A 26,434-nucleotide genomic window follows, 5' to 3' on the forward strand; every position below is an offset into this window, starting at 1 on the left:
AAATCAGATTTTTAATGCCCTGGGGGTATCCTTACTACTTCTTACCTTCAGAGAAAGTTATTAGATGAATTCACATTGCTGGAATAGACAACCAACTGGTTTGAAATGCTGACCTTTAATGAACTGTTAAAATGTGCCCGTCGTAGTTACTGGCTACCACAAACATTCAGAAACCACATAGCATATCTCAGTGCTTTAATGAGAACTCTTTCATAAAACTACAATAAAGCACTTTGTAGTTTCAAACGAAGATAGACTGTTTGTTTCATCACTCTCTTACTGTTTTCTTTGGCCTTACTTAGGGATAAAGCTTAGCAAGGAACTTTGCAACAGTCAAGTGAATGTTTGGGAACCAAAATACAGAGGGCCCTGCCCCTGGAAATTTTCACATTTTCTGGCTAAGCTTAAGAATGACCAGCTCATACTTTGCAAGATATCTTCATGGAAAATTCCTTGAAAAGAATGCTTTTAACTTCTCAAAAACTGACCTCCATGCAAAAAACATTAAAAAGAAAACCTATAGAATTCAGGATTTTGAAAAAAAGAAAAATTACAATAGTACTTTCTAGCCTAGATTATTAAAATCTGAAACAATTTTAAATAATGGTGGGTTCTATCAAGTCTCTTTTAACCGAAGACACGGTAAGGGAACAGTTTGTCCCATGGCTCTCTCCTTAGGCTTCCCCTATAGCACCACACTGTGGGGACTACACAGCAACTGCTGATGATGGGCCTTGGCCCCTGTGGTTGACCTGGAGCTCCTCCTTTGGGGCAATTTAAGTGCTTCCGGTTAAGCACATTCTTAAGGCGTTGTTAGGTCTGCCTCAAGTGCTCAGCACCTTGCAGTTTGAGCCCTTAGTGTGTTATGGTAGCTGGCCATAAGGAGAACCAGCTCCAGATAGCCAGTCAGTGCACGCAGCAGGATGCCGAGAAATGCCCCGGAGACAACAGGAGGCCAGTTGGTTAGGACAGATCGATGGAAGGGGATCACCACAACCTTTTATTTTCTTGTGTTGCAAACTGTCTCAGAGCTGCTCCAACAAGAGCATTTCACATGTGATGCTTAAACCAGCTTTGCCTTCAACCTGTCTCTCATGAGTCTGTCAAACCTACTTTTCTCTGCCATTTTCAAGCGACGCAAGTGGCACAAGAGAGGCACATTTAAGCCTCACATGTGGAAACCAAGGCTGGCTGGGCTTTTGCAGTAGGCAGCATCGGAGAGCATGCCATCATACTGGCATCAAAGGAGACTGAAAACTATCCTTTGCAGAGACACAGATGCAAATGTTCAGGACCTGGACATCCATTGGATCCCAGACTGGGGGGAGGGGTGTCCTCTACAATTGGGGAAAGAAGACCGTATTGTCTACCAAAGCTAGATACAAGCTGCCCTGCAGCGTGTCTTCCATGCTCTGCTTGTGCAGTCCAGTGCCAATCATCCTCGTATCCTAGTGTTTCTCCCAAAACATATATGCTCTTGATAGTATAATATGTACAAGATGCTCTTTATGACTATCAGTTGCCTTTTTATGCAGGCAAGTGGAGAAAACATTCCTCTGCTGAAACCTAAACAAGAGCAAAAGGTAACCAGACCCAGACAGTTATTTAAAAAAACCAAAACCAAACACATGTCCTGGATTGTTAACAGACTCCATTGGAGCTGAAAGAAAATGTAACTTTCCACGCACCAAAAGGAGAAAAATTCAAAGGCTGAAAAAACCGAGTGTCCTGTGCCATTTGATCTAGCCCCAACAAAACACAACTTCGGATACACATAATATGAATGGATAATAAATGTGCAGGTGTCCCCATAATGGCTCAGGGACAATTTTAATACCCAGAACCATTCGGTACAAATAGAACTGCATGGAAATTAAGGTAGTGAAGGGGAGCGGGGAGCAGAAATTAACTAGCCAAAATGGCCACCGACACCATAACAAAGACAGAATGCTTCCCAGTAATGCCCACAGAGGTTTTGATCCAGGGCTTTCTCTCTTTCACTGAATCTGATGGGTGACATTCTAGATCTTTCAAAACTATTGAGAATGCAGTGGAAATTTTGTTGGAGCTGAACTTTAATCCAGTGGTAAATGTTCATACCTATAACCTGTTGAAAAGTGGGTTGTACTAATCCTTTCAATAAGGTCTGTGGAATAGGTCCAGGGTGGACTTGCTACCAAGATCATTCTGGACTTCTGCAACAAAAGAAACTTCAGAAGTGGAAGTAAACAGAGGAAAAACACTCATAGACCATGAATGGCATTTTCCAGTGAATTCTGAAATTCCAGAGTCAGTTTGGTCACCTTCACAATCTTAATGTTATTTTAAAAAAATACATCCTGTTGTCCATAATTTCATATACAAACACAAACATGAAATGATACATTGTGGATTATTCATTTAACCCTCTCCCCCCCCCAAGCCATTCCATGTTGTTCACCTGTGCAACAATTCCTGATTTATTTTAAGATCGCTTGTTATGATTTAATTCATTTCATTTGCACTTTTTTTTGTAGTATGTACATAATAATTCAGAACATCTCAGAAGGAAAGAAGGGTCTATGGGTTAATTATTGGTGGAACGGTTTTTGCCAAGAAGTTGTACGTACCTCGTACGTAGGGAGGGACCCTCCAAATATGCAATGAGATTGTTCTTTCTCAGAGCAAACCAGTGGCTATATTAAAGCTGTATCACCAGGGCAATGTTGTATGCCTCTGACGTGACTTCTCAATATGCGGTGTCATGCTGTTGAGCGGTGGGAACTACTACTATTTTTATATTATTCTTCCCTTCTAATAGAAAACTTTGTGATGGAATTGGGCAGTGAAACAAGGCTACCTACAAGGAATGCAGGGCTTTCTGTGTACATGGCGGCAGGTGATAGGGTAGAGAGACACACTTTCCAGGTATGCTGAAAGACTTTGGAAATGAAAAGAGGGAGAAAAATTCCATAAAAATTAGTTGGACAAGGACTAGGCATGCTCATTACACTCTAGGAGGCATGGAATGTTGAAGGCAGTTTGAGAGAGTAAGGGGAAATGGATCTGCTGAAGCCTGTAAAAGTCTCTGGGAGGATATGAAGTGTGTACCCCTTCTCCTGTCCCCTGAAAAACCCTATTCTATACAGCAGAGGGAAGGAGAGGTAGGAATATACTTCTCAATACACTGTAACACTCAGGTTTGTGGATGCACGGACAGAGTTTCCTAGGAAGTTATCACAATGGGGCCAAGCATGCTATGCTTCTAGATGGCTAAGATTCAGCATTAGGTGAGCAAACTGTTTAAAAAATGTATTATTACTGTACATAACTGTAACGTATATGCAAGATCGGTAGTCTTCCTTTCAGGTAAATAAGATGTCTAAAAGTGCAGCAGTCTTATGCGATTGCACTGCCGGCGATGGAGGGAAGAAAACTCCCAACTCCTTGGGTTTCCTTGAGGGCCTCCATCTTGTGGTGCTTGCCAAAACAAGCTGATTGGGTAACCATGAGCCATGACAACCTGGCGGTTTGAAATGCTCAGAGGCCCCCTATACAAATATGGATTAATCTTCTGCATTTTTTGAAAATATTGAAAGGAACGAAAAGGGTGGGGGAGACAATTTCCCTCCCTGGGATGATCAGGTTGGATTCCCCCCCTCCCTCCAATTGAGAGTGCTGGATAATTATTTTAAGAATGGCTTGCAAAGGTGAGATTTTATTTCTCTAACTGGAGAGTGAATTGTCGAGGGGTAGCATTTTTTAAGGAAACAGCCAAGTCTCTGCCTTCCAGAGGCCGGTGAAAGGCACCCTAAAGGGGTTGTGTGCGTGTGTTAAAGCAGCAGGCCGTCCTGGAATTTAAAGCAAGGAGAATGCTTGGGGAAACCTAGAACGGGACACTGTTAATGGAAAGACTTTTTACATTCAATATATTTCTATTTTCTTTACATGCTATTTTTTTTTTGGGGGGGGGGACCCTTTTTTAATGGGTCCCTTCTTTTAAAAAGTGCTTTGGAGGGGATTTGTGTGCAAATCAGGCACATCATAGATCCTTTTTTCGAGGGGAGGGGAATATCCATTCATGGCCCCTGGGGCCTCCCCGTACAAAATAAGTGCTAGTTTCAGTTAAAATTCAAGGGTAAACACTCCCCCCCCTCAAATTAAAGCTATCACAGCTGTCCTTAAAGCACATTTATAGGCAACCAGAGCAATGCAAATCATAATTATAATATAAGCACTTGGGCACATATTAAATAAAACACCTAATAAATAGGGATCGTTGCTGTCTGTACAAGGGGCACAGGGTCATTTTGCCTAATAACTCAAACCAATATATTTTAAGAGGTGTTTCGGCTTTCCCCCCCAATTTTTTTTCAGTGCATCTCTTCAAAACGCTTCTCGACCCCTTTCTCATTTTGCAAACTACATGAACTGACATTTAAATGGTGGAGCAGATGCAAACTAATAAACCTCTTTCCAAAACTCTTTAAAAAAATTCATACCCTCAGCATCTGTATATTTCAAGCAACAGAATGGTATAGAAAAAGGCACAGGTACATGTGGAAATAAGACCAGACAGAAACAAAAGAGAACCAGCAACATGTCTGTGAGTTTGGTCACACTCCAAAGTCCTTCTTTTACCAATAAGCGTTGACCAAGATGTGTCAATTTACATGGGAAATCAGTGACAAAAGATGAAAGGTGGGCTCAAGTACTTCCTGTATCGTCATCCACTTGCCTCTGCGGTAGGCTGAAGCCTCCTTGTTCCAGGGGTGGGCTATTCCTCCGATGTGCCCCCGCTTGGGGGGCTAGCTCTCCTGAGAAGTTCCTTCTCCTAACAGAGAGTGGGCAAGAGGCTGACTGGCCTGACAGGGACTCTGCCAAACAGCCAGTGCTGCTGCTCCGGTCCAGGGTCTGGGCTGGAAAGTCTGAGATGAAAGTGCGGGTGGGTTCAAAGGAAGTGCTCGAGCAGCTTGGGTTTTCCTTCCCTGTCTTTACCAAGGGTTCTTCCCCACTCGTCAAAGATCCTGGAGAGCGCTCACACTTTGGGCGGGAACTCTCACTAGGAGTTGAACAGCCTTCCTGCTCTCTGCCACTGAGTTCAGCACACGTTTTAACCCTGTATTCCTCCTCGGCTACCTTCCTCTGAAGCCTACTAGTCCTTATCGGCCCTTCTAAGTAGCTACTGCCTTGAAGCGGTGGAGTTGCTGCTGATGATGATGACACCATTTCCTGTGGATCCCGGGCTTCTTGGCTCCTTTCTTTTGCTGGGCCAAATTCAGAGAAGGTGCCACCAGGTGCAAAATGGCTGGCATGCAGTGACATTACGGAAGCACGGCCCAAAGTAGGATGGCTGCTTGGCCTCGTTTGGACCATCTGGATGCCCCCTATTGGAATCATGGGACATGGGCTCCTGGGGAGCTGCTGGGAATGCAATGGGAGATGGCTGAAGACATAGTCTTCCACTCGGCTTGGAGGGCGGATGTGTATTTCATGAGGTGATTGCCAAGGTCTTAAGCAGAGGTGCTGAGCAGGACCAGGTGAACTTGTCAGGCGCCTTGATGCCGTCTTCTGTGATGACGGGAAGAATAAAAAGTACCATCAGCATATTTATTTTACAAAATTACATTTTGTGCCCTCAAACAATGGGTTCCTGCCAAGGGTCGTTTCGTAGAAAAAGAGCTAGGGGAACTCATTAGCATAACTCATTAGCATATGCCACACCCCCTGACATCACCGGAAGTGTGTCATAAGGCCACACACCCCGCCCCCAACGGTCCCGGCCACCGCTGCTGGCCTTGCAGCTCCACTGCTGAGCCCCATGAGGGGCCCAGCGGTGCAGGGAGGAAGCAACTTACCCTCCCTCTACTCCTGCCTCCTCCTGGCTGAATGAGGGCTGGAAGCGGGGTGGCCGGAAGCAGGGGGCGGGGCTTCGTCATGTGCCCCGCCCCCGTACCTCACCCGGGGGAACTGCGATCCCCCGCGATCCCCCCCGAAATGACCTCTGGTTCCTGCTACTTATTTATCTAGAGCATTTTAAACCTCTCCTTTCTCCAAAACTGGCCTCATGGATGAGTTTCAGTGACAATTAAAAACAACAACAATACAAGCATACAACAAATGCTTGTCATCAAAAATTAGGTGTCAGAACTGTCAAAAGCCCTCCTTCCACCTTGCATAACTTGCAGGATCTCAACAAAGTGGAAGACAGCTTTGCTAACGACTTCAGGAACCCTATTCCATAAAACAGGAACACCTACTGAAAAAATCCTAGATCTAGCAGTGACTGTCCTAACTACCTTACAGGAAGGCATAACCAATAGGTATTGATCATGTGAAAACACTGGGAATTAAATAGTATGTCAGATTGGCATTTATGTGGAAGATATTGTATGTCTTCTTCTTAATTACTGTTTCCCCTACAAAAGTCATAAACAGCAAGCCAAGGTTAACTACCTGAGTTACAATGTGATTTTACTAAGGTTCCAAAAATTTAGCCACATGTGAAGTTACTTGTTTGTCTTCATCTCTTAGTAACCAAGAAGACTTAGCTTCTAGAGAGATACAATCCTGCTTAAGCAAATGAAAAATCAGTTCAGCTCTCATATCTGAAAATTTGGGGCAATCCAAAATAATATCATCTATCAATTCAGTTAGTATCATATCCACAGAATATATTAATATGGAATGCCTTCCTAGCAACACCTTCTATATTTTGGAAGAGGTACTTCAAACAAGTAGTATGGCACTTTTATCAGGGGAAGAATACCAACTGAAAAGGATGCACATACTCTGTGAGCGCTAACCAGCATATTCTTATAATCAAGGTCCTTCAAGCATTTTTAATTAACCCAACTTTTCACAGCTACTTATAGTTTCTATCATATCACAGGTGATGCCCAGACATAGTAATTTGAATTCCAAGTATTTGTCCTTATCATTCGTATGACGATCCACCATAACTAATCCAAAAAGACCTGATTAAGTTCTATCTCACCATCTTTATTTTCAGATTAAACGGTCTCCACCAAGCCTTTGCTTCAAAGGACATCTCCCTAATCTCAGATCTCCAAGTTATTCCTGCCACACATCTTGGAGTTCCCAGGATATTGCGCAAATTTTTTTAGTAATGGTCCATCTGTTATACTAATCCAGACCCCTACACCACACAACAGTGGCCAAGAAACTTTAGCATTAAATGCTTTAACTGATGCAGGGACATACTGTATGTATCAAAAATAACTTAAATTAGGCACACTTGAACTAGTGGAGAGAAATATGTGATCTTTCAGTTGTTTTCTCAAAACTAAATGAAGGCTGCATAATACTGGGTTAGATTAGATGAACATATTAAAGCTCAGGTTTTTAATATCTTATTGTTTGATTGGTGGTATTTTATTTATTCATTCAAAATATGTATATGTCCACCTTTCTCCTGAACATCTTATGACCTGAGATGGGTAGAAACAGTATAAAAAAGAATTTTATAAAACAAGCATTAGAATAAAAAAATACACATTAAACTAACCTAAAACATCTTATGCCCTCCCACCACTAAGTATATTTATGAACATATTTGACATTTTTATACTGATTGTGCAGTCTGCACATAGTCTATCTAGTTCAGGCAGAGAACCCCATTCCCACCCTCTGTCACCCAGGGTCCTTTTAACTGGAGACACCAGGGAATGAATCTGGGGACTTCTTCATCTGCCATCGGGTCATGACTTCTATCACTTACAAACATAAGAAGATTGTTTACTTGGAGATTTGGCCTGTGGTGGCTCAGAGGTTAAGTGAGCTCCCGTCTCTGGCCCCAGCTCCTGCCAACCTAGCAGTCTGAAAGCAAGAAATTGCAAGTAGATAAATAGGTACCGCTTCGGTGGGAAGGTAGCAGCATTCCGTGTGCCTCAGTGTTTAGTCATGCCGGCCACATGATCATGAAAAAAGTCTTCAGACAGTACTGGCTCTTCAGCTTGGAAATGGAGATGAGCACTGCCCCCCAGAGTCAGATTCAACTGTCTTTCGAGCAAGGGAAACCTTTACCTTTTACTTGGAAATGCCAGGGATTGAACCTGGGACCTTCTGCATGAGAAACATGTGGCCAGTCTCCAAGTTTTGTTTATTTGACCACTCCCTAATTTCAAAGAAAATATTTTTGAGGGAAGAAATCCAAAATGAAAATTTTGGATAGAGGCAGTAGAGCTTACCCATTTAGGTTCTTCACACAGCTCTGTATTTTTGCCAAGCGACTTGTGAGGTAGAGGCATTGAAGATGATATCCCATGCTGATTTTTACCCATACTGCGAATTTTTTCATCTGGTGCCAAATGACTACTAGAAGGCAAATCTTCTCTTCCTGGGGATGGGTAGCGTGAAGGTGGCTCTGAATAGCTGAGGGGAAACATCTTCTTCATGGATAAGTATCTGCCTGAAGACACTTCTCTACTTGGAGACACTCGCCTCACAGGAGAGACTCCTCTCTCTGGTGGGGGGCCAGCCCGTGATGACAGCTCTCTTCTTGGCGAAAGGTACCTGCTTGGTGAGAGCTCAAGTCGTGGAGACAAACTCCGCAGAGGAAATGTCTCCCTCCTTGGGGACATACGGTGACAAGGGGAAATCCCTACTCCTGGCGAGAGGCTCCTCAGTGAAGCTGTTTCTCCAGTTGGTGAAAACCTTTTAGGTGAAGTTTCGTTTTTGGTTAACAAATGCTTTCGAGCCAACATGGATCGATTGCTGCCAGCACCGCCTGTGTCCTTGTTTGGGGACCACTTCCTTCGAGGGGAGACATCTTTGGGGATTGACAAGTCCATTGCTAAGAACATCTGTGACCTCGTGACCGATTCCTTCTCAGCAGAAGCTAAGTGCTCACTGGAGGTCAGAACAGGTCGATGGTGTCTTAAGTAGCTGTGGCAGACAGCAACTTCACTACTGTCAGCCGACCATTTCATTTCTAACCCTGAGGAGGTGGCCCGGTGTCTTTGATCAGCACACTTGCTGCTTGAGAACTCTTCTGATATGGACAATGCTGTCTTGGTGCCTTTTTCGAGGGTAGAAGAAGGACTTCTAGGAGACTGTCCTGGGCAGAGGGAGGTAGTCTTATTTTCTGAGAGCTTTTCAGATGGCTCCTCTTCGCCTTCCTCCTCCTCCTCCTCCTCCTCCTCCTCTTCCTCCTCCTCCTCATAGTCATCAGACTCCTCCAAGTCTGAAAACTGGTGCTCTTCAAGTGGCTCTGATCCCTCATGCCCTTCTGAATCTTGAAAGACGTCTTCACTGGTTCCTAAGAGGGGAACAAATGATCAGCGATAAGGAAACTTACACAAGTATTAGAACAGTCATCTGTCTTGTGATACCATAGAAGGCAACCTCTGTTGAACTCAGGACTAGTGGCCAAGCTGACACTACCAGGTACTTTAACTACTGTGTCTAGTTCATCTCGTCCAGCATCCTCTCTCACACCGTGGCCAAATGTTCTTAGCAAAGTCCCATTTGTTGATGATGGGCTCTTGCAGGAGAACTTCCTGATGATTTATGCTCTCATATTACTTTGTTATTGACTTATTTTCACCAACTGTCAAGGTATTTGATATGAATGCTTATCTGTCTGGATGACAGATACATGATTTATGTTAACTCTGTCATTCTAGGCATAATTTTCCAGTACAGAGTTATTCATAAGTGTGAGCAAAGGTTAGGGAATATGAATAGCTGTTGGGTGAGAAATGGTTTTGGATTCAGAGGCATCATATGATATGGACACTGGGGAATATGAAATAGTTTTCATGAGTTAACCAATGTATCGGTTATTATAAATAAGTTTCTGTATTTAACTTTCTACAGTAGATTGCCGTACAATCTTTTCTCCCTAATGCACAAACAACTAGATCCCCACCCCTTTCCCAACACTAGAACATTTTCTAACCAAAAGAGAAGGAAAGAAAAATCACAGAAAAGGTGAAGGAAATAAGACAGGCACAGGAGGAAGGAATAGAGAGAAGAAGAAGAAAAGATTGGATTTATACCATGCCCTTTACTACCCAAAGGAATCTCAGAGTGGCTTACAATCTCCTTTCCCTTCCCCTCCCCACAACAGACACCCTGTGAGATAGGAGGGGTTGAGCGAGCTCTTTCGATAACTGCTCGTGAGAGAACAACTCTGAGAGAACTTGTGACTGACCCAAGGTCACACCAGCAGCTGCATGTGGAGGAGTGGGAAATCAAACCCGGTTCTCCCAGATTAGAGTCCGCGTCCCTAACCACTACCCCAAACTGGCTTTCTGGTCAAAGAACAGGAAGAAAGAGAGCAAGAAAGGAAGGAGAAATGACAGGATATGGAGGAATGGAATGCGTCTGAGAATGAGTATTCAACAAAAAACAACACAAAATAGTTTGCAAGCTTCGAAGTTCTCACGAACTTCCCAGCACTCTAGATGTTAAAACGTAAAAGGAGAAAGGTGAGGAGAAGGGGGAAAAAGGTAGATCATGATCTCAAACATCCTTTTTGTTCTTCTCCAGCCTTTTCTTTAAACATCCAGCAGGATGACGATTTCTAGAAAACTTGAAAGTTTGCACATTGTTTTGTGTTGCTTTAGTTGATTTCAACAGAATTTTAAATTTTATTTCTTTACTTCTGTTACAGCCTGCCTTTCTCACCGACTCAAGGCAGGTAGCACAATGTAAAACAACAGCTTGTGTTTTGGGGTAAGGTCTCGTGTGTGTGTTATATATGCCACATACTGCATAGAAAACCACCACGCTGTAATGGTTACAGCGCCAGACTATGATCTGAATTTGACTCTGCCATGAAAGCTCTCCAAGTGACCTCAGGCTAGTTCCTCTCTCCCAGCCTAATATACCTTGCAGAGTGATGGATATAAGAAAGAAATGGAGGCACTGACCTAGATAGCCCAGGCAAGCTCAATCTCATCAGATCTCGGAAGCTAAATAGGGCCGACCCTGGCAAGTACTTGGATGGGAGACCTCCAAGGAATTCCAGGGTTGGGATGCAGAGGCAGGCAATAGCAAGCCACCTCTCGGAAACATCCAAGCCTCACTAGGGTTGCCAGAAGTGAGCCATGACTTCCACGCAGGCAGAAATACACCCACATACCCACACACACACACACACACACACACACACACAAAGAAAAAAGAATGAAATGGAGAAGGGGAGAACTATGTTAAAATGCACTTTGGGTCCCCATTAGGGAGATAAGTGGGATATAAATATCAAAATATTGTAAATCTAAAGCTATGCATCATGTCAGCATGATATAAGGAAGCCCAGGCAGCTAAACACATTCTGGTGGAATGCGACATGGCCATCAAGAAACAGGGAAAGGGTCCAGTCAGCATACCATTGGCTTCTGGTTCAGAACTGACTATCACCTCCTGTTAGGATACTCTGTGGGGAGCCCAGGGTTTAAGAGAGTAGGGGCTTTCCCACATGGGTTTTTTTCACCAGTGCTGGCCCTGTAGTGCTTCGGTTTATCCCAATTTTCACATACATTTTTGTGTCTCTAGTTTTCACTGTGGGTTTTTTGGTTTTTCCTCATTTTTTCTGGTCCTTTTGAGACCACTTTTACCCAGATGATTTTCTGGAAGCTGATCCTGAGTCGCCTTTTCCCTCATGTTCCTGTCGGTTCTCTTTGTCCCACCCACCTCCAGGCCACTTTTCAATTATTGGACTGTTGTGCTCGAATATCTCCCCCCCCCCGGCAAGTGGTTTTGTTTTCTTTTTTTAAAAAAAATGGTATTAGAATATTGATATATCACTATAGCATTGTAACAACAGGCCTAGTGGGTTCTCTAAATTCCCAGCTCTTATTTTTAAAAAGTCTCCAGCTCCTTCTTGTGTGGAGATACACTTTCCCCCCCTTATATCTCTGTGAGAGGGAAGAGGTTAGAGATTTCTCTTTTTTTAATAATAAAAACTGGGAATTCCGAGAACCTGCTGAGCCTATTGTTACAATGCTCTGGTGAAAGGGGGCTGTTGTGACGCTACCGATGACACCACCGATGACAACAGCACCTTCCATGGAAAATCCTCCTTACTTGAAGGAATGTGAGGGGAAAAAAAGAAACTGACTCTCCAACTGTGAAAATGTGAGGGGAGGGCAGATGTACAGATGAACTGTGTCTAAATCGATTGCAGTGCTTGTGCATCAACTGCCAAGAAAATTCAGGAGTCAGTAGAGTGTGCGAGGGAAAAACCTAAGTGTAAAGAAAAATATCTGGACCGGTGCTGTAATAAGAGGGGTGAAGTCTTCTGCCTGGGCCTTCCATGAATTCACCCAGTGCAAAAATGCCATCGTGCCAAGGTCCTGGTAAATGTAAAAAAGGCGAAGGTCCTCATATTCACTAGAACACAACTCCTCCCCCCTCCCCATTTTGACTAGACCAACCCTCCCAGTCAACTTGAGATTTTGAATCTCTGCCAAGGGAGCCAAGATGCTACCCTTCTCACAATGAGTCATCGTTAAACTCAGCGGGGAAGTGGGGAATGATTGACAGCCTGATGCAATTAACAACAAGGTTCCTTTGACAGACCTCACCGAGTCCTCCTGGCTGCAGCCTTGACATCTTGCCGCTACCCACGGCACAGACCGGAGTGGTGGCTCGCAGGGTTTTTTTTGATGCACAGGGAATAACAACCAATTTAGTCTAATTTCCTTTCATTAAGAGGCTGACAATGAAATTGTGCTGCTAGCAGAGTCGTTTGTCTTGTGCCACCCAAACTTCCCTACGTCCCAGAAGGAAATACCTCCGCTTAGCCCCATCCAAGAGCAGGGAACGGGTTTTGAGAGCTCAGTCCTCCCCCCCCCCAGTAAGAGAGACTCCCTGAGCCCTCCAGCAATTGGACACTGGAGCAGATGTCCGCTGGCTGACGCCTAAAGTGACCGCATCTCCCCAGTGGCTGACAAGATGCTGAATTCCTTTTTCTGTTTTGTTTTTGTTTTGCACATTCTTCCCTCCCCAGGGTAAAACTCTGGCAGTGCACCAGCCCTTCCAAAGAAAGGATTTTTCTGCATGAGAGAAAACAGCAGCCAAAAAGATTGTGGCGGTTTATGATTTGAAAGGAAAAGAGCTCTTTAGGCAAAGCAATTTGTAATGGCACCATGGAGAGGGGAAAAAGCCACAATGCTTCCTCACTCAAGACCACCTGGGTACCAAGACAGCAACCAATGTCTAGCTTCATAAAACCAATAGACCCAAATCTTTCTAAGTGATCCCAGTTCTATAGCATACCAGGCTAGGGGAACCTCACCTAGGTAACAGAGTGCTGTTTCTTAGTTTTTCTGGCTTGGGCAAGCATGACTCCCTTTTCTGCAGCTATTAAGGGCTCTGCAAATCCAGAAGAGGTCTGTATGCATATTTTATTTATTTATTTATTTATTTATTTATTTATTTTCCGATTTATAGACCGCCCTCCCTGCAAGCGGGCTCAGGGCAGCTAACACAAGGGCACACGTGCCAATATAAAAACATAGCAAAAACAGACTAAAACAACATTTCTAATAGACAAATAAAGTGCTTCAAGCTGATCATGGTCTTCAGTTTAAAGATGGTGGGGATGGTATCCAGAATCAGGTCTTAAAATCTTAAACTCAGTGGCGCCCACACATCGTAGTACCACAGTGTGATCCATCTCAGGGCCACTCCTGCACCCCGTTTTTCCAAGCTCACTGGTGGTGGTGGTGGCGGCTCCTACTCATAAGCCTACTCATAAGCCTCCATCTTGCAGGCCTTGCAGAACTGCATAAGGTCCCACAGGGCCCTGATCTCCTCCGGGAGCTCATTCCACCAGATAGGAGCTGCCACCGAAAAGGCTTTTGCCCTAGTAACTGCAAGCCTGGCCTCTTGAGGGCCTGGAATCACCAGCAGATGTTGCGTCCCCGACCATAGTGCCCTTGGGTGAATATATGGGGAGAGGCGGTCCCTCAGGTATGTCAGACCCTGGCCATATAGGGCTTTAAAGGTAATAACCAGCACTTTGAAGTGAATCCGGTACGCTATTTGCAGCCAGTGCAGCGCTTTCAGCACAGGTCAGATGTGCTCCCGCCTGGGGAGACACATTAGGAGCCTGGATGCAGCATTCTGCACTAGCTGCAGCTTCCGGATTTGCGACAAAGGCAGTCCCACGTAGAGAGCGTTACAGTAGTCTAACCTCGAAGTGACCATCGCGTGGATCACTGTAGCCAGGTCATCGCAGTCAAGGAAAGGGACCAACTTCCGAGCCAGCCTGAGATGGTAAAAGGCCGACCTGGCAGTGGCTGCCACCTGGGCCTCCATAGTTAGCGAGGAGTCCAGGCGCACTCCCAAACTCCTAACCTCTGACGCTAGCACCAAAGGCGCCCCCATTGAAGGTTGGGAGAGGGATCCCCATCCCAAACCGGCTCAGGCCCAGGACCGCCATCTTCGCCGGGTTTAGCTTCAGTCGGCTCAGCCTGAGCCAACCAACCACGGCTTGTAATGCCCGGTGTAGATCTTCTGGGCTGGAGTCCGACCGGCCGCCCAGCATCAGATAGAGCTGGGTGTCATCTGCATCCCAGCCCATGCCTCCGGGCAATCTTGGCAAGGGGGCGCATGTAGATGTTAAACAACATTGGGGAAAGCACTGCCCCCTGAGGCACCCCGCATTCAAGCGGGTGTCTCCAGGACTGTTGTTCCCCTAGCGCCACCCTTTGTTCCCGGCCTTGGAGAAAAGAGGCAAGCAATTGAAGGGCAAGCCCCTGTATCCCCACGTTGGTGAGACGGCGGGCCAGCAACTGGAGGTCGACTGTGTCAAACGCAGCTGACAGACCTAACAACAGCGCCGCCATGCCGCCTCGATCCAGATGTCTCCGGAGATCGTCAGTCAAGGCAACCAGCGCAGTCTCCATCCCATATCCCGGGCGAAAGCTGGACTGGAAAGGGTCTAAGACAGAAGTGTCATCCAGAAAGCCCTGTAGCTGTATTGCCACTGCCCTCTCTATAAGTTTGCCCAAATATGGCAAATTGAACACCGGCCGATAGTTGGCCAATACAGCCGGGTCCAGAGTTGGTTTTTTCAGAAGAGGGCGGACCATCGCTTCCTTGAGTGCCCTCGGGAACTGTCCCTCAGAGAGGGACATGTTGACAATCTCCCATAGGGCACCTCGCAACCCCCCGTGGCCCGCTTTAATGAGCCAGGAGGGGCACGGATCCAGGCTGCATGTGGTTGGGCGCACAGATACGAGCAGTCTGTAAACTTCCTCCAGACTGAGCGGCCCAAAGTAATCCAAACCCGGAATCAAAGACATGCAAGGGGCCTCAAGTTCACTCACTGTTTCAACTGTGGTGGGGAGGTTGCGGTGGAGCGCCAAGACTTTATCTGCGAAATAGCTCGCAAATGCCTCACAGCCAATATCCAATTCACTAATATTTTGTCTTTCCTGTGGCAGAGTCGTTAAAGACTGAATTGTCCCAAACAATTGGGCTGGGCGAGAGCTAGCAGATGCAATCGTGGTCGCATAGAAATCCCTCTTTGCAACTTTGACTGCCATCTCATAGGATCTCATAAACGTCCTATAGGATGCTCCTGTGGCCTCGTCACGAGCACGGCACCACCGTCTCTCTAGCCGTCTCAGTTCTCGCTTCATAAGCCGTAGCTCCTGGGTATACCAGGGCGCCAGCCTAGAGCGAGTGCGGAGAGGGCGCCTGGGAGCGATCTTGTCGATGGCTGTAGAAAGTCGGCCATGCCAGTCCTCCACAAATTCATCTAATGAGCCACCAGGGGGCCTAGGATCCCGCAGGGCCATCTGAAACCGTATTGGGTCCATTTGGCTCCATGGGCAAGCTAAAATCTGCTCGCTGCCTAAACAGGGTCGGGGTGGAACATTCAGACAGGCCTTCAGGGCATAGTGGTCTGACCATGGTACTGCCTCTGCAGTAATCCGGTCCATTAACACCCCAGCTGCGAAGACCAAATTGAGCGTGTGACCAGCCCGGTGTGTGGGGGTCGATACAAGTTGGGAGAGTCCTAGCGCCGCTATGGACGACACTAGGTTTGTTGCCTGATTGGAGGTCGCATCATCGGCATGGATGTTGAAGTCACCCAAGACTACCAGTCTAGGGTGCTCCAGCGCCCAACCTGATATGGCCTCCATCAGGGACAGCAGGCTACTGGCTGGTGCGTTAGGCGGTCGGTAAACCAGCCAGATCACCAAACTCTCCACGGCCTCCAGCACCAGTTCAACACACTCCATGCCCGTGATCTCCAGCAGTGGGAGTGCCCTGAAGGAGTAATCCTCCTGAATGAAAATATCCACTCCTCCCCAACGCCCCCTAGTCCGTGATTGGTGAAGGACCGAGAACCCTGGGGGGGGGGGTAAGTTGGGAGAGAGCTACCGTCTCCCCCTCCTGCACCCAGGTCTCGGTCATGCACGCCAGGTCAGCACGTTGGTCCACCACAAAGTCCCAAAGGACTGTGGTCTTGCTGTTGATCGAGCTGGCGTTGCACAACACCAATGACAGAGGGAGGTATTCCATCCTGGCCCCACCGCCGACAACCCTTGGGATGGGTTGCAGGCTGGAGGGGCATCGAACCCTTTTGTTTCTCAGCATCCTTCCCTTCATACTTCGCCTGGACCCACCGCCATACTTCCCCTTCCCCAAGAGCACCGGAATTTGCTGTCCAGACACTGCAGCCACCGCAGGTCCACGTAAGTGCTTCAGACCACTGGGAGCTTACAAATGCTATTTCTCCTAAATAGGAGTTGAACACTGCTCCATCTCAGTGCTGATGACAATCAACTAAAAAAATAACCTAATCTGCCATAAGACTCCCAATGCTTATACTAAAATCCCAACCTAGACAGCCATTCACCAATAGGCTCATTCACACATTTGAAAGGATACAGGTTGAGTCTGGGTTCCCTATCCAGCGTAATATATGGGAGTTGCAGCTTCTTAGTTCATGCACGTGCAAGTGCCAAATTAGGAAAATGGCACTGGAGGGGTGGGGTTTGAAGCCCTTCATCAACACACTGCAGTCCTGATGTTAACTGGGCATTGCACGTGAAAGAACTGAGGAGACCTCACAACTCACATCTGACTTTTTCTCTGGATATTACAACCTGGTCTCCTATAAGAACAAGGGGAGATCTACCTGTTCAGGAAAAAAAATTCCACCCTGGACCATATACCATTAGAATGAGGAGCTCACCCAGCTGACCACCAGATAGTAAAAACTTCCCAAGTTTGCAAAGTTAATTGGATGCTAGTTCTCTTCATGCGGGGAGTTTGTGAGTTAGGTAAATATTTGGTTCTGTGATCCTCATGTTCTGATGCACTACCATAAACTAGATTCTAATTCTTCGTTACGCCTTAAGATAGTGAATGGAATAAGGTGTATTTGTTCATTAACTTAACATTTCATTTATATCCTGCTCTTCTCCCAGTGGAGACCCAAAGAGGCTTACAGCCTTCTCCTTTCTTCTGTTTGATCCTCACAACAACCCTGTGAGGTAGGGGAGGCTGAGAGAGTGCAACCAGCCCATAGTCCTCCAGTGAGCTTCCATGACAGAACTGGGATTAGAGCCTAGGTCTCACAGATCCTAGTCTGACACTGTAACCACTAAACCACGCAGGGTCTAGATCAGGGGTGTCAAATATACAGCCCGGGGGGCTCGAACCAGCCCGTCCAGGGCACTTATCCGGCCAGCAAGCAAGAAAGAGGAGGGTGGTGGAGACCTTTGCAAGAGCAGCCAAAAGACCTGCATCAGGTCAGCTGGCGGGAGGTTCCACCCCCCCACCCCCGTTCCCTCTCTTCTCTTGGTTGGGCCAGGCTGTGTGTGTGTGGCTGCCACTCCCCTCTCCCTCCTTCTGTCAGGGGGGGGGGTCACTGCCTTTCAGTTCATGCACACATGCACTGGGCCTCCCTCTTTGCTTCAGCTGTGGAAGCTGCCTCCTTCTCCACTGTTGCCACCACTTTCTTCTCCTCCTCTGCCTGCCTCTCTCTCTTTTTTTCTCCTCCACGGTGCTGGAGAAGCAGCCTTTTGTGGGGAGGGAGAAAGTCATTGGGTGTGTGAAGGTGGTGGTGGGGAGCTGCTGGTGGAAAAGGGTGTTAGGGGAAGTGTGGAACTGGGAATGCCACAGTGTATCTGGGGGGAACGGGTATAAGGGACTGGAGGGAGGGGTGTGGAAGGGAAGAGGTTGAAGTGGGTGCAATGGGGTATGCTTGGAACTGCGCTTGGAAAGCCATGGGAGAGGCAGGGAAATATAGCTTTTGGAGGGAGGGAAGGGGCTGAGTGTGTTTCTTGGGGGGTGCCATATGCAAGAACAGGGGTGTAGTTGGAGGCTAAGATAAAAGAAGAACAAGAAGAGAAGAAGAGATTGGATTTATACCCCGCCCTTCACTTGGAGTCTCAAAGTGGCTTACATACTCCTTTCCCTTCTCCTCCCCACAACAGACACCCTGTAAGGTAGGTGCGGCTGAGAGAGCTCTGAGAGAACTGGGCTTTCAAGAACAGCTGACAGAACAATGGCTTGCCCAAGGTCATCCAGCAGCTGCATGTGGAGAAGTGGGGAATCAAACCCAGTTCTCCCAGATTAGAGTCTGTGCACTTAACCACTACACCAAACCACTACACCAAACAGGAGTCTTGAGCTGCTTTAAAGACTTAATGAGATTTTGTTGCATCGTTTTTATTTTCTAGGCATCTATACCTTGCTTTTCTCCCCAAATGGGGACCCAAAGGAATGTACAAATACCGTTCTCACCATCTGTGTTTTTGTCTGCACAACAGCTGTGCAGGGTATGTTAGGCTGAGAGAATGCATGGCCCAAAGTCACCCAGTAACTTCTGTGTCAGAGCGAAGCTTATGAACCTGGGTCTCCCAGTTGTTCGTCCCCACGCTCAAACCCCATGCTCATCATGTGTGTCTTTGTGGAAGGTCAGGACTCTAAATGGGACTGAAGTGCAAGGAAAGGAGGGTCAGTGGGAGCAGATTTGAGATTTGGAGGAGAGTGGATTGGTGTGGATGAATCACACAGGGGTGCTGGAAGAAAAGGCCTGATTTAGGAGTTCTGGTCACTGAGAGGTGGCTGGTGAATCTGTGGAGGGTTCATGATTTTTGGGGTGGATGCAGCAAGTGTTGAGGGTGGTGGTTCCTGTTCCTTGGAGAGTTTATATTATGATATGTGTACTCCAGATTTTGATGCAATAATTCAGAGCAAGAGATGTCAGTTATCAAAGACCGTTAAATAAAAGAAATACTGTTTTAAGCTGTTCTATCGGGAAGGTTCAACAAAATTCCCTATAAAGATAGATTGTGCCCCTGTGGGATGGGGGAAATCGAATCCATTGGACATGTGCTATTGTACTGTAAATTCCACTGTGACATCCGTGTTGTTTTTATTGAACCTGTGTTGGACCCCCTTTTGGGCCAATCTGATGAGCATAAAATTAGTTCTTTATTGTCTTCGCACAATATAGAAATTCTGGAACCTGTAGCAAATTTCTTTTATGAGGTATTTAGGAGGAGAGGCTCATATTAAGGCAATTCGGAATGTGATACCCCTCCAGCCTATCTTGAGGCTCTATGCTGCATGTGTATTTGATATTTTATGCCAATAAAGGTGTTGTATTTGTATTTGTTTGAGTAAAAAACCCCATTTATTGGATTCACAATGAATTATTATCATTAATTGGCAGGAGTTAAACATTTCCAAGATATGATGTGAGCTCATTTCGATAATACTGGCTGCAAAGAATGTTATAACCACAAATTGGAAAATGCCAAACTCCCCTTCAATAGACGCCTGTATTCTAAAATCTGGGATTATGCCTGTGACGACCTGTTATTTGGGGAGGTCTAGTTTTACTTTAAAATGTTCTTTCAGTTTTACTCTGTAGGGTATTCTGGCTGCCACCAGGGAAATTTAGGCTTTCCCAACCTTTTTCTATAATATTTTTCACAGGGTAGGTATACCGAGGGTTTTAGGCGTTCGTGGTACTATGTGGTCTGAGGAAGGATTATTTGCTGAGCTGGTATACTTGAAGGAAATAGGATTTATTTAAAGAAAGCATCAACACGAGGGCAAACAATGTAAACAGAACTGGGAATGATTTGAACCATGGCTTGGTGTCTCTCACAAGCCTCTCTCCACTGACAGGGATATTTCATAGGCAACTTTGTAACACTTTTCACTGTACTTTTTCCTAGACTCTCAGCTTGTAATTTTCTCCTATAACACAGACTTAAATGTCACTCTTTTCACACACAGGGCTGAGTCTCCTTCAACTCAGAGACAGAACTTAACTGACTTCTGCTTCTCACAGAAATCTCAGGACCAACTCATATCAACTGCTTTTACACAGCACTCTCTGCTGACTAACTAACTGTTTAACTGTTAAACCTTAACTGTCATTTCTCCAACAGTCACTCCTGATAGACATTCAAATCATCCACACAGCATCCATTCCAAAACCCCTCCCCCTCTCTGTCACTCACCAATCATACCACTTGCCTGCTTCCAGCACTCTAGAATATCACAGCCATGCAAACTAAACTTTTAAAGACATACACACACATAAACATGAAATCGTTACAATGCCATTATGGACAAAATAACAGAAGATATTAGGAGATCAGAAAACCCCTTGACTACTTCAAACTACCTGGAGAAATGGTACCCTTTTTTGAAAAATGCTGTTTTGATCGAGAAAACTCGAATTCTTTTGAAAATAACAGTAAATTTATAGCCCTGTTGTAATAAAAGAGATAATGTTGCAGAGAACTATATATTGACAAAACTCAGTGTTATGTAGTGACATTTGGTTGTTTATTTCTATTCTACTGTTATTGTATTATTGTTGTATTCGTTGAAATGGTTAATAAAAAACTTTAAAAAAAATTAATTGGGTTCGCCTGTATCCTTTATGAAGTTTATATCCCCAGTACCTGGCATTACATTTTATGGCACACATGGTCCGGCCCGACAAAGTGGCATTTATGTTAAATCCGGCCCTTGTAACAAATGAGTTCAATACCTCTGCTCGAGATAGTTCAGTGCTACAGTATATAGTATAGCATGCCATACGGTCTTTACCTTCTTCTGCTTCGGGCTCGACCAGTGAAGACACTAACACCCCCATTTCCTGACATTTTTTGCTGTGGGCTTTTGACTTCATGTGTTTAGTCAGATTCCCTGAAAGAAAAAAAACACACACGTCAGTCATAGTTTTGATTTCTGCATACAGTGACCAGTTAAAACATTCTGTGCAAGCCAACATTCTCCGTCACAGCCTGAGCTGGTTTCCTTGGAACACTTCTCCATCATTCTTCCAGGCAGCCTGTCTTAATGCGCCCCAGCTCACGTTTCACTTGTTGGCTTTTCTGGGTGCAGCCTCTCACAATAACTCGCTCTCATGCAAAGCAGAAAAGCAAGCCAGGCACAGGCTTTGCAGGATGGGGGAAGGCACCATCCAAAAATGCTCTTTGCCGGGGCGCACACAGAACAAGCAGGAAGAAAAAAACAGGGAAGTGGGAGACGGCTACTTATCAGGAAGGCAAGGCCCATGTTTCTCTCTCGGCTTGTCAAAGCACATCAGGCAGTATCAAACACAAGGCAAACTCTGGAAGCAAAAAATTCTGGCTATTAGGGAAAACAAGGGAAAAGAAGACACAAGAAGAAGTAGAACTAAAATAAAGAATGGAACAAAAAGTCACTTCTGCAGAGACGAGATTCTCTGTTCTAATTTAAGATAGCTGTCACCAAGGAAAGGCTGACTCAATAGAAGGAGGAGGAGAAGGAGAATGTTCAGTGGAATCGCAACAGATTCACCGTCACCCCAATCCGTGGGGCATTCCAAACAAGAGGCAAGCAGAGGTGGCTTCCCATTGCCTTCCACCCACGTACCAACCACAGTCTTCCTTGGTGGGCTCCTATCCAAGTATTAACTGTGCTCGACCCTGCTTAGCTTGCAGGTTCTGACAAGCTTGGGCTAAGCTGGTTTATGGATTCAGGATGAACCGCTATGTGATTAAAAGAAAGAGTGGAGGAGGCGAACTATCTAGAAATTATTTGGATGTCAGGATCCGGAAACAAGAATAGATCATTCACATCCTTCATCCCTACCAGGCAGCTGGCTTCTCCTTAGATCTCAGCACCTTAAGTGCCATCACAGCACCATGAAAGGACACATGTGGCATGTCCTGCTCTTGCTGCCACATCCATGACCTCAGATGGGGTGGAAAGGGGTAACTAATTAGTACAGTGTCATCAATCAGATATGAACTCTTAGGGATGAAGGAACTCCAACCGGCAACTCAACAGTACACTGAGGTCTGACTGTGGGCCAACTAAATTTAGCAGAATCCTAACTGTGTGTTGAACCTGCCAAAGAACCAACAAAGCAGATAATTGCTTGATGTCCCACTGCTGAGGTGGTTTGACTCCACAGCAAGTATAGGGGAAAGCCTGGGCAACAAGACTGCCTCCAATTTCCCAAAGGAGTTACTCAGAGAACTGGGTTGGAGAAGAGTTTCGGCCCAAAGCTGCTCTGCGTGAATGGGTAGGGAGGGCAGGCTAGTCTCCCTCCCCAGCAGTATCCTGGCCCTACTTCCGAACATACATAAGAACATAAGAGAAGCCAATGTTGGATCAGGCCAATGGCCCATCCAGTCCAACACTCTGCCACACAGTGGCCAAAAATACCAGGTGCCATCAGGAGTGGGGCCAGGACACTAGAAACCCTTCCACTGTTGCCCTCCCCCCAGCACCAAGAATACAGTGCATCACTTGCCCCAGACTGAGAGTTCCTATCTATACCTTCTGGCTAATAGCCACTGATGAACCTCTGCTCCATATGTTTATCTAATTCCCTCTTATTTATTTATTTTTATTTAACCTTCAGCTTGATACCCCGCTCGAACCCCTTGGCTAGGGGTCTCTGAGTGGCTTACATATTTCTTGGTGCTAATCACCCATATTCCCTAACTAGGGCCACAGTGAGTATATCGGGGTGGGACAGCCTACCAGCACCCCCCCTGTGGCGGTTTTGTCGTCGGGTCGGCTTTAGCTCGATCGGGTCTCCAGACTTGGCGAAGTGTTGTTATTCTTCCGGCGTGGTGGGGGGGAACTCCTCCAAGGTGCGCAGCTCCGCCTGCTTCCGGCCCGGCCTGCGTCCTTTCCGGCTCCGCTGAGCCGGAGCTCGGCATCTGCGCACGCCCCTCTCTCCACACGGCAGCGTTCGATGTACTCCTTCCACCGCCAGGGATCGCTCAATCGCAGCCCCTTGATCGCGCCTGCACGCCGCCGCAACGCCACGCCACCAATGCCGTTCGCTCGCCACCGTCATCGTCGCCGCCATTGCCGCCGTCTTTCAGTTGCCACACAGGGTGCCCCCCACCCTTCTAAGGGTGGGCACCCATTTATCTACTTGCAATTAGGTTGCTTTCGAACCGCTGGGTAGGCGGGAGCTGGGACGAGGGTCGAGAGCTCACCTCGACCGCGGTGGTACTCGAACAGCCATAGTGGCTGTTCGGGTGATGTTACAAAGCAGGCGTTTTACCGCCTGCGCCACCGCTCCTACTCTTGAAGTTGTCCATGCTTGTAGCCATTGCCACCTCCTGTGGCAGTGAATTCCACGTGTTAATCACTCTTTGGGTAAAGAAGTACTTCCTTTTATCTGTTCAAACCCGACCATTCAGCAATTTCATTGAGTGCCCACGAGTTCTTGTATTGTGAGAAAGGGAGAAAAGTACTTCTTTCTCTACCTGCTCTATCCTATGCATAATCTTATAAACCTTGATCATGTCACCCCTCTGTCGTCGTTTCTCCAAGATAAAGAGCCCCAAGCATTTTAACCTTTCTTCATAGGGGAAGTGTTCCAATCCTTTTATCATTCGAGTTGCCCTTTTCTGCACATCCATCAAGGGGCTCCACAGCCACATATGGTGTACAGTTTTCAAAGTCAATTCCTGATATTTTTTTAGCTGGAAAATTGGTGCCCTGAACAGGATGGCTCAGGCAAGACTAATCTTGTCAGATCTCAGAAGCTAAGTAGGGTTGGCCCTGGCTAGTATTTGGATGGGAGACCACCAAGGAATACCAGGGTTGCTACACAGAGGCAGGCAATGGCAAACCATCTGTATTCATTCCTTGCTTAGAAAATTCTATGGGAGCACCATGACTTGGCTGCAACTTGATGGTGCTTTCCACACCAGTAAGTCAGCCCCTCTACCTGTATGCATGAAGCCCAATTTGGGCTTTAAAATCACAGTCCCAAGAACACTTTCGTGGGGTACACACCTGCTTAGGATTGCTCTCTAAGCCTTCATGCCTATGATCAGGACAGACAACACAACAGCAAACACAACCACTGTGAAATACAATATTACAATAAAAGCAAAAGTAAAAAGTGATATATATAAGTGTTGTTATAATGTATTAATTATTTCCAATATTCCATATAAGACATTCAATACAAAAATACAGTTATTCCCATCCACTATCGAAGTGGCATACAAAAACCCCTCACAAGCCCTGCTCTTATCCCTTTAAATTTATGGCCCAAAACCAAAATCCCGAAACATGACAGAGACCGAATTGCAGTTTTATGTACAGCGGTGAAAAATGTTATTGCTCAACATTGGAAACTTCATACTATTCTGTCATTACACCAGTGGCTCCTTACGGTCTGGGACTACTTTATTTTTTATAAGATCTCTGAACAGACTTCTCAGTCATGTATGGTTACTTCTTCTGATAGCTTAATGCTTAAACAGGTCCCCTTCATCAAGGCAAATATAGGCCCACAGATATCTGCAGCGCAATCTAGTGTAGACTTTTACTCTCTCTACCTATTCTCATGAATATTATTAGGATGGTTTATCATACCTTGCTATAAGTGGGTGTTTATTTGTGTTTATGGAACTTATGGTGTTTCATGTTATCAGTGTTTTCCATTATACGGTTTGAATGGTTTTACTCTGTTATCTTTTTAACTGCAGTTTCTTGGTATTGTATTTATATTACACCTAATTAAAAAAAAATAAAAGAAAGAAAATCCTCACAAGGGAAAAGTCCAAGGAAAAATTACAAATAGAATTAATCAAAATCTGCATAGTGTCCAAAGCACAAATGAGACGGGGCTTCCGGTTAACTCCCATGTTTCTGCGATTCAGTCCCTTCTTCAGTAAAGGAAACTGAAAGAGTATCCAACAAACAGTCAAGGCCAAGTATTTTCTACAACATATAATTCTGTGTCGACATGCACATGCCACTTTGATACTGGATGGGAATAGCTATATTTCTGTCTTGAATGTCTTATATGGAATACTGGAAATAATTAATATATTACAATAACACTTTGAGTATATATATCACTTTATTGTAATAGCACTGTATTTTACAGTGGTGGCTTTTGCTGTTGAATTATCAGGGTGGGACAGGAGTGTCCTCACTCTAAACTATGGACAGGGGAGCTACTGGCAAAATCCATCCCAACGCATGGGAAGGCGCCACCAAAAACCCTGTCTGGCTGCTCTGGTCTCCATGAAGCTCCAGAAATATCTGGGGGACCAGCCAAATGTGCATGCAGGTGCCATTCTGGGCAACACTGGCATGGATACTTGCTACCAGGGGTCCAGAAACTGTGGGTGGGCTTGGAAGCCAACCATTATTTTCTATTAGCCAGCTATGAAGCTGAATCCAACAGAATACTACCTGGAACAATACTATCTGGACTGGTCAGACTTTCGAGTGACTGTATTTATAAAGAAGAAGAAGAGATTGGATTTATACCCCGCTCTTCACAACCCAAAGGTGTCTCAGAGCGGCTTACAAACTCCTTTCCCTTCCCCGCCCCACAACAGACACCCTGTGAGGTGGGTGGGGCTGAGAGAACTCTTGACAGAAACTGCCCTTTTTCAAGGACAGCTGTGCCAGAGTTATGGCTTGCCCAAGGTCATCCAGCCAGGTCCAAGTGGAGGAGTGGGGAATCAAACCCGGTTCCCCCAGATTAGAGTCCGCGCACTTAACCACTACACCAAACTAAAAGGAAAACTAACTGGTTAAACTTCATTTAAACATAAATAACAGGAGTCTGGATAGATTTAGAGGAAGAACTATTTCGGAGGAATTTCCTTACCAGAATTTTTTAAAAAATTCTTTTAAAAATTAAAAAATAAATTCGCCACTGGCATATAGGCAAGTAGTTTGTGGAAGATTACTATACAATTTGTGGAAACAAACAATGTTGATGCAAATGATATTTGAAATGGGCCCCTGGGAGCCCCAAGATTGGCTGACACACTGGAAGCAACAGTTTAATACAGACGGATCTCAACCCAACAAACTACTGGGAGTCCAGTGGATATCCTCACACGAGGCTGCACCAAAGTCACGGTGATCTTCAGATCGTGTTCAATTCACCCACCCCTTTCTGCTGCTCTTCTCTTGTGATGGTACTGAAACAAGTATTGGCATC

The 26,434-nt window shown here is 45.7% G+C and overlaps 1 protein-coding gene across 1 annotated transcript in view; it reads right to left on the minus strand.

The window, feature by feature from the left end:
• Positions 1–4,686: 4,686 nt before the first annotated feature.
• Positions 4,687–26,434, minus strand: part of HIVEP3 (human immunodeficiency virus type I enhancer binding protein 3) — a 70,213-nt gene continuing 48,465 nt past the window's right edge. Inside the window, exons 4-7 of the mRNA XM_015411686.1 lie at positions 21,052–21,150; positions 8,194–9,259; positions 7,029–7,052; positions 4,687–5,524 (exon numbers count right to left, since the gene is read on the minus strand). Coding sequence (XP_015267172.1) covers positions 4,687–5,524; positions 7,029–7,052; positions 8,194–9,259; positions 21,052–21,150 — 2,027 coding nt within the window. The remainder of the gene's footprint in view (positions 5,525–7,028; positions 7,053–8,193; positions 9,260–21,051; positions 21,151–26,434) is intronic.

The sequence above is a fragment of the Gekko japonicus genome, unplaced genomic scaffold (genome assembly GCF_001447785.1).
Source record: "Gekko japonicus isolate JY-2015 unplaced genomic scaffold, Gekko_japonicus_V1.1 scaffold112, whole genome shotgun sequence".
NCBI lineage: Eukaryota > Metazoa > Chordata > Lepidosauria > Squamata > Gekkonidae > Gekko > Gekko japonicus.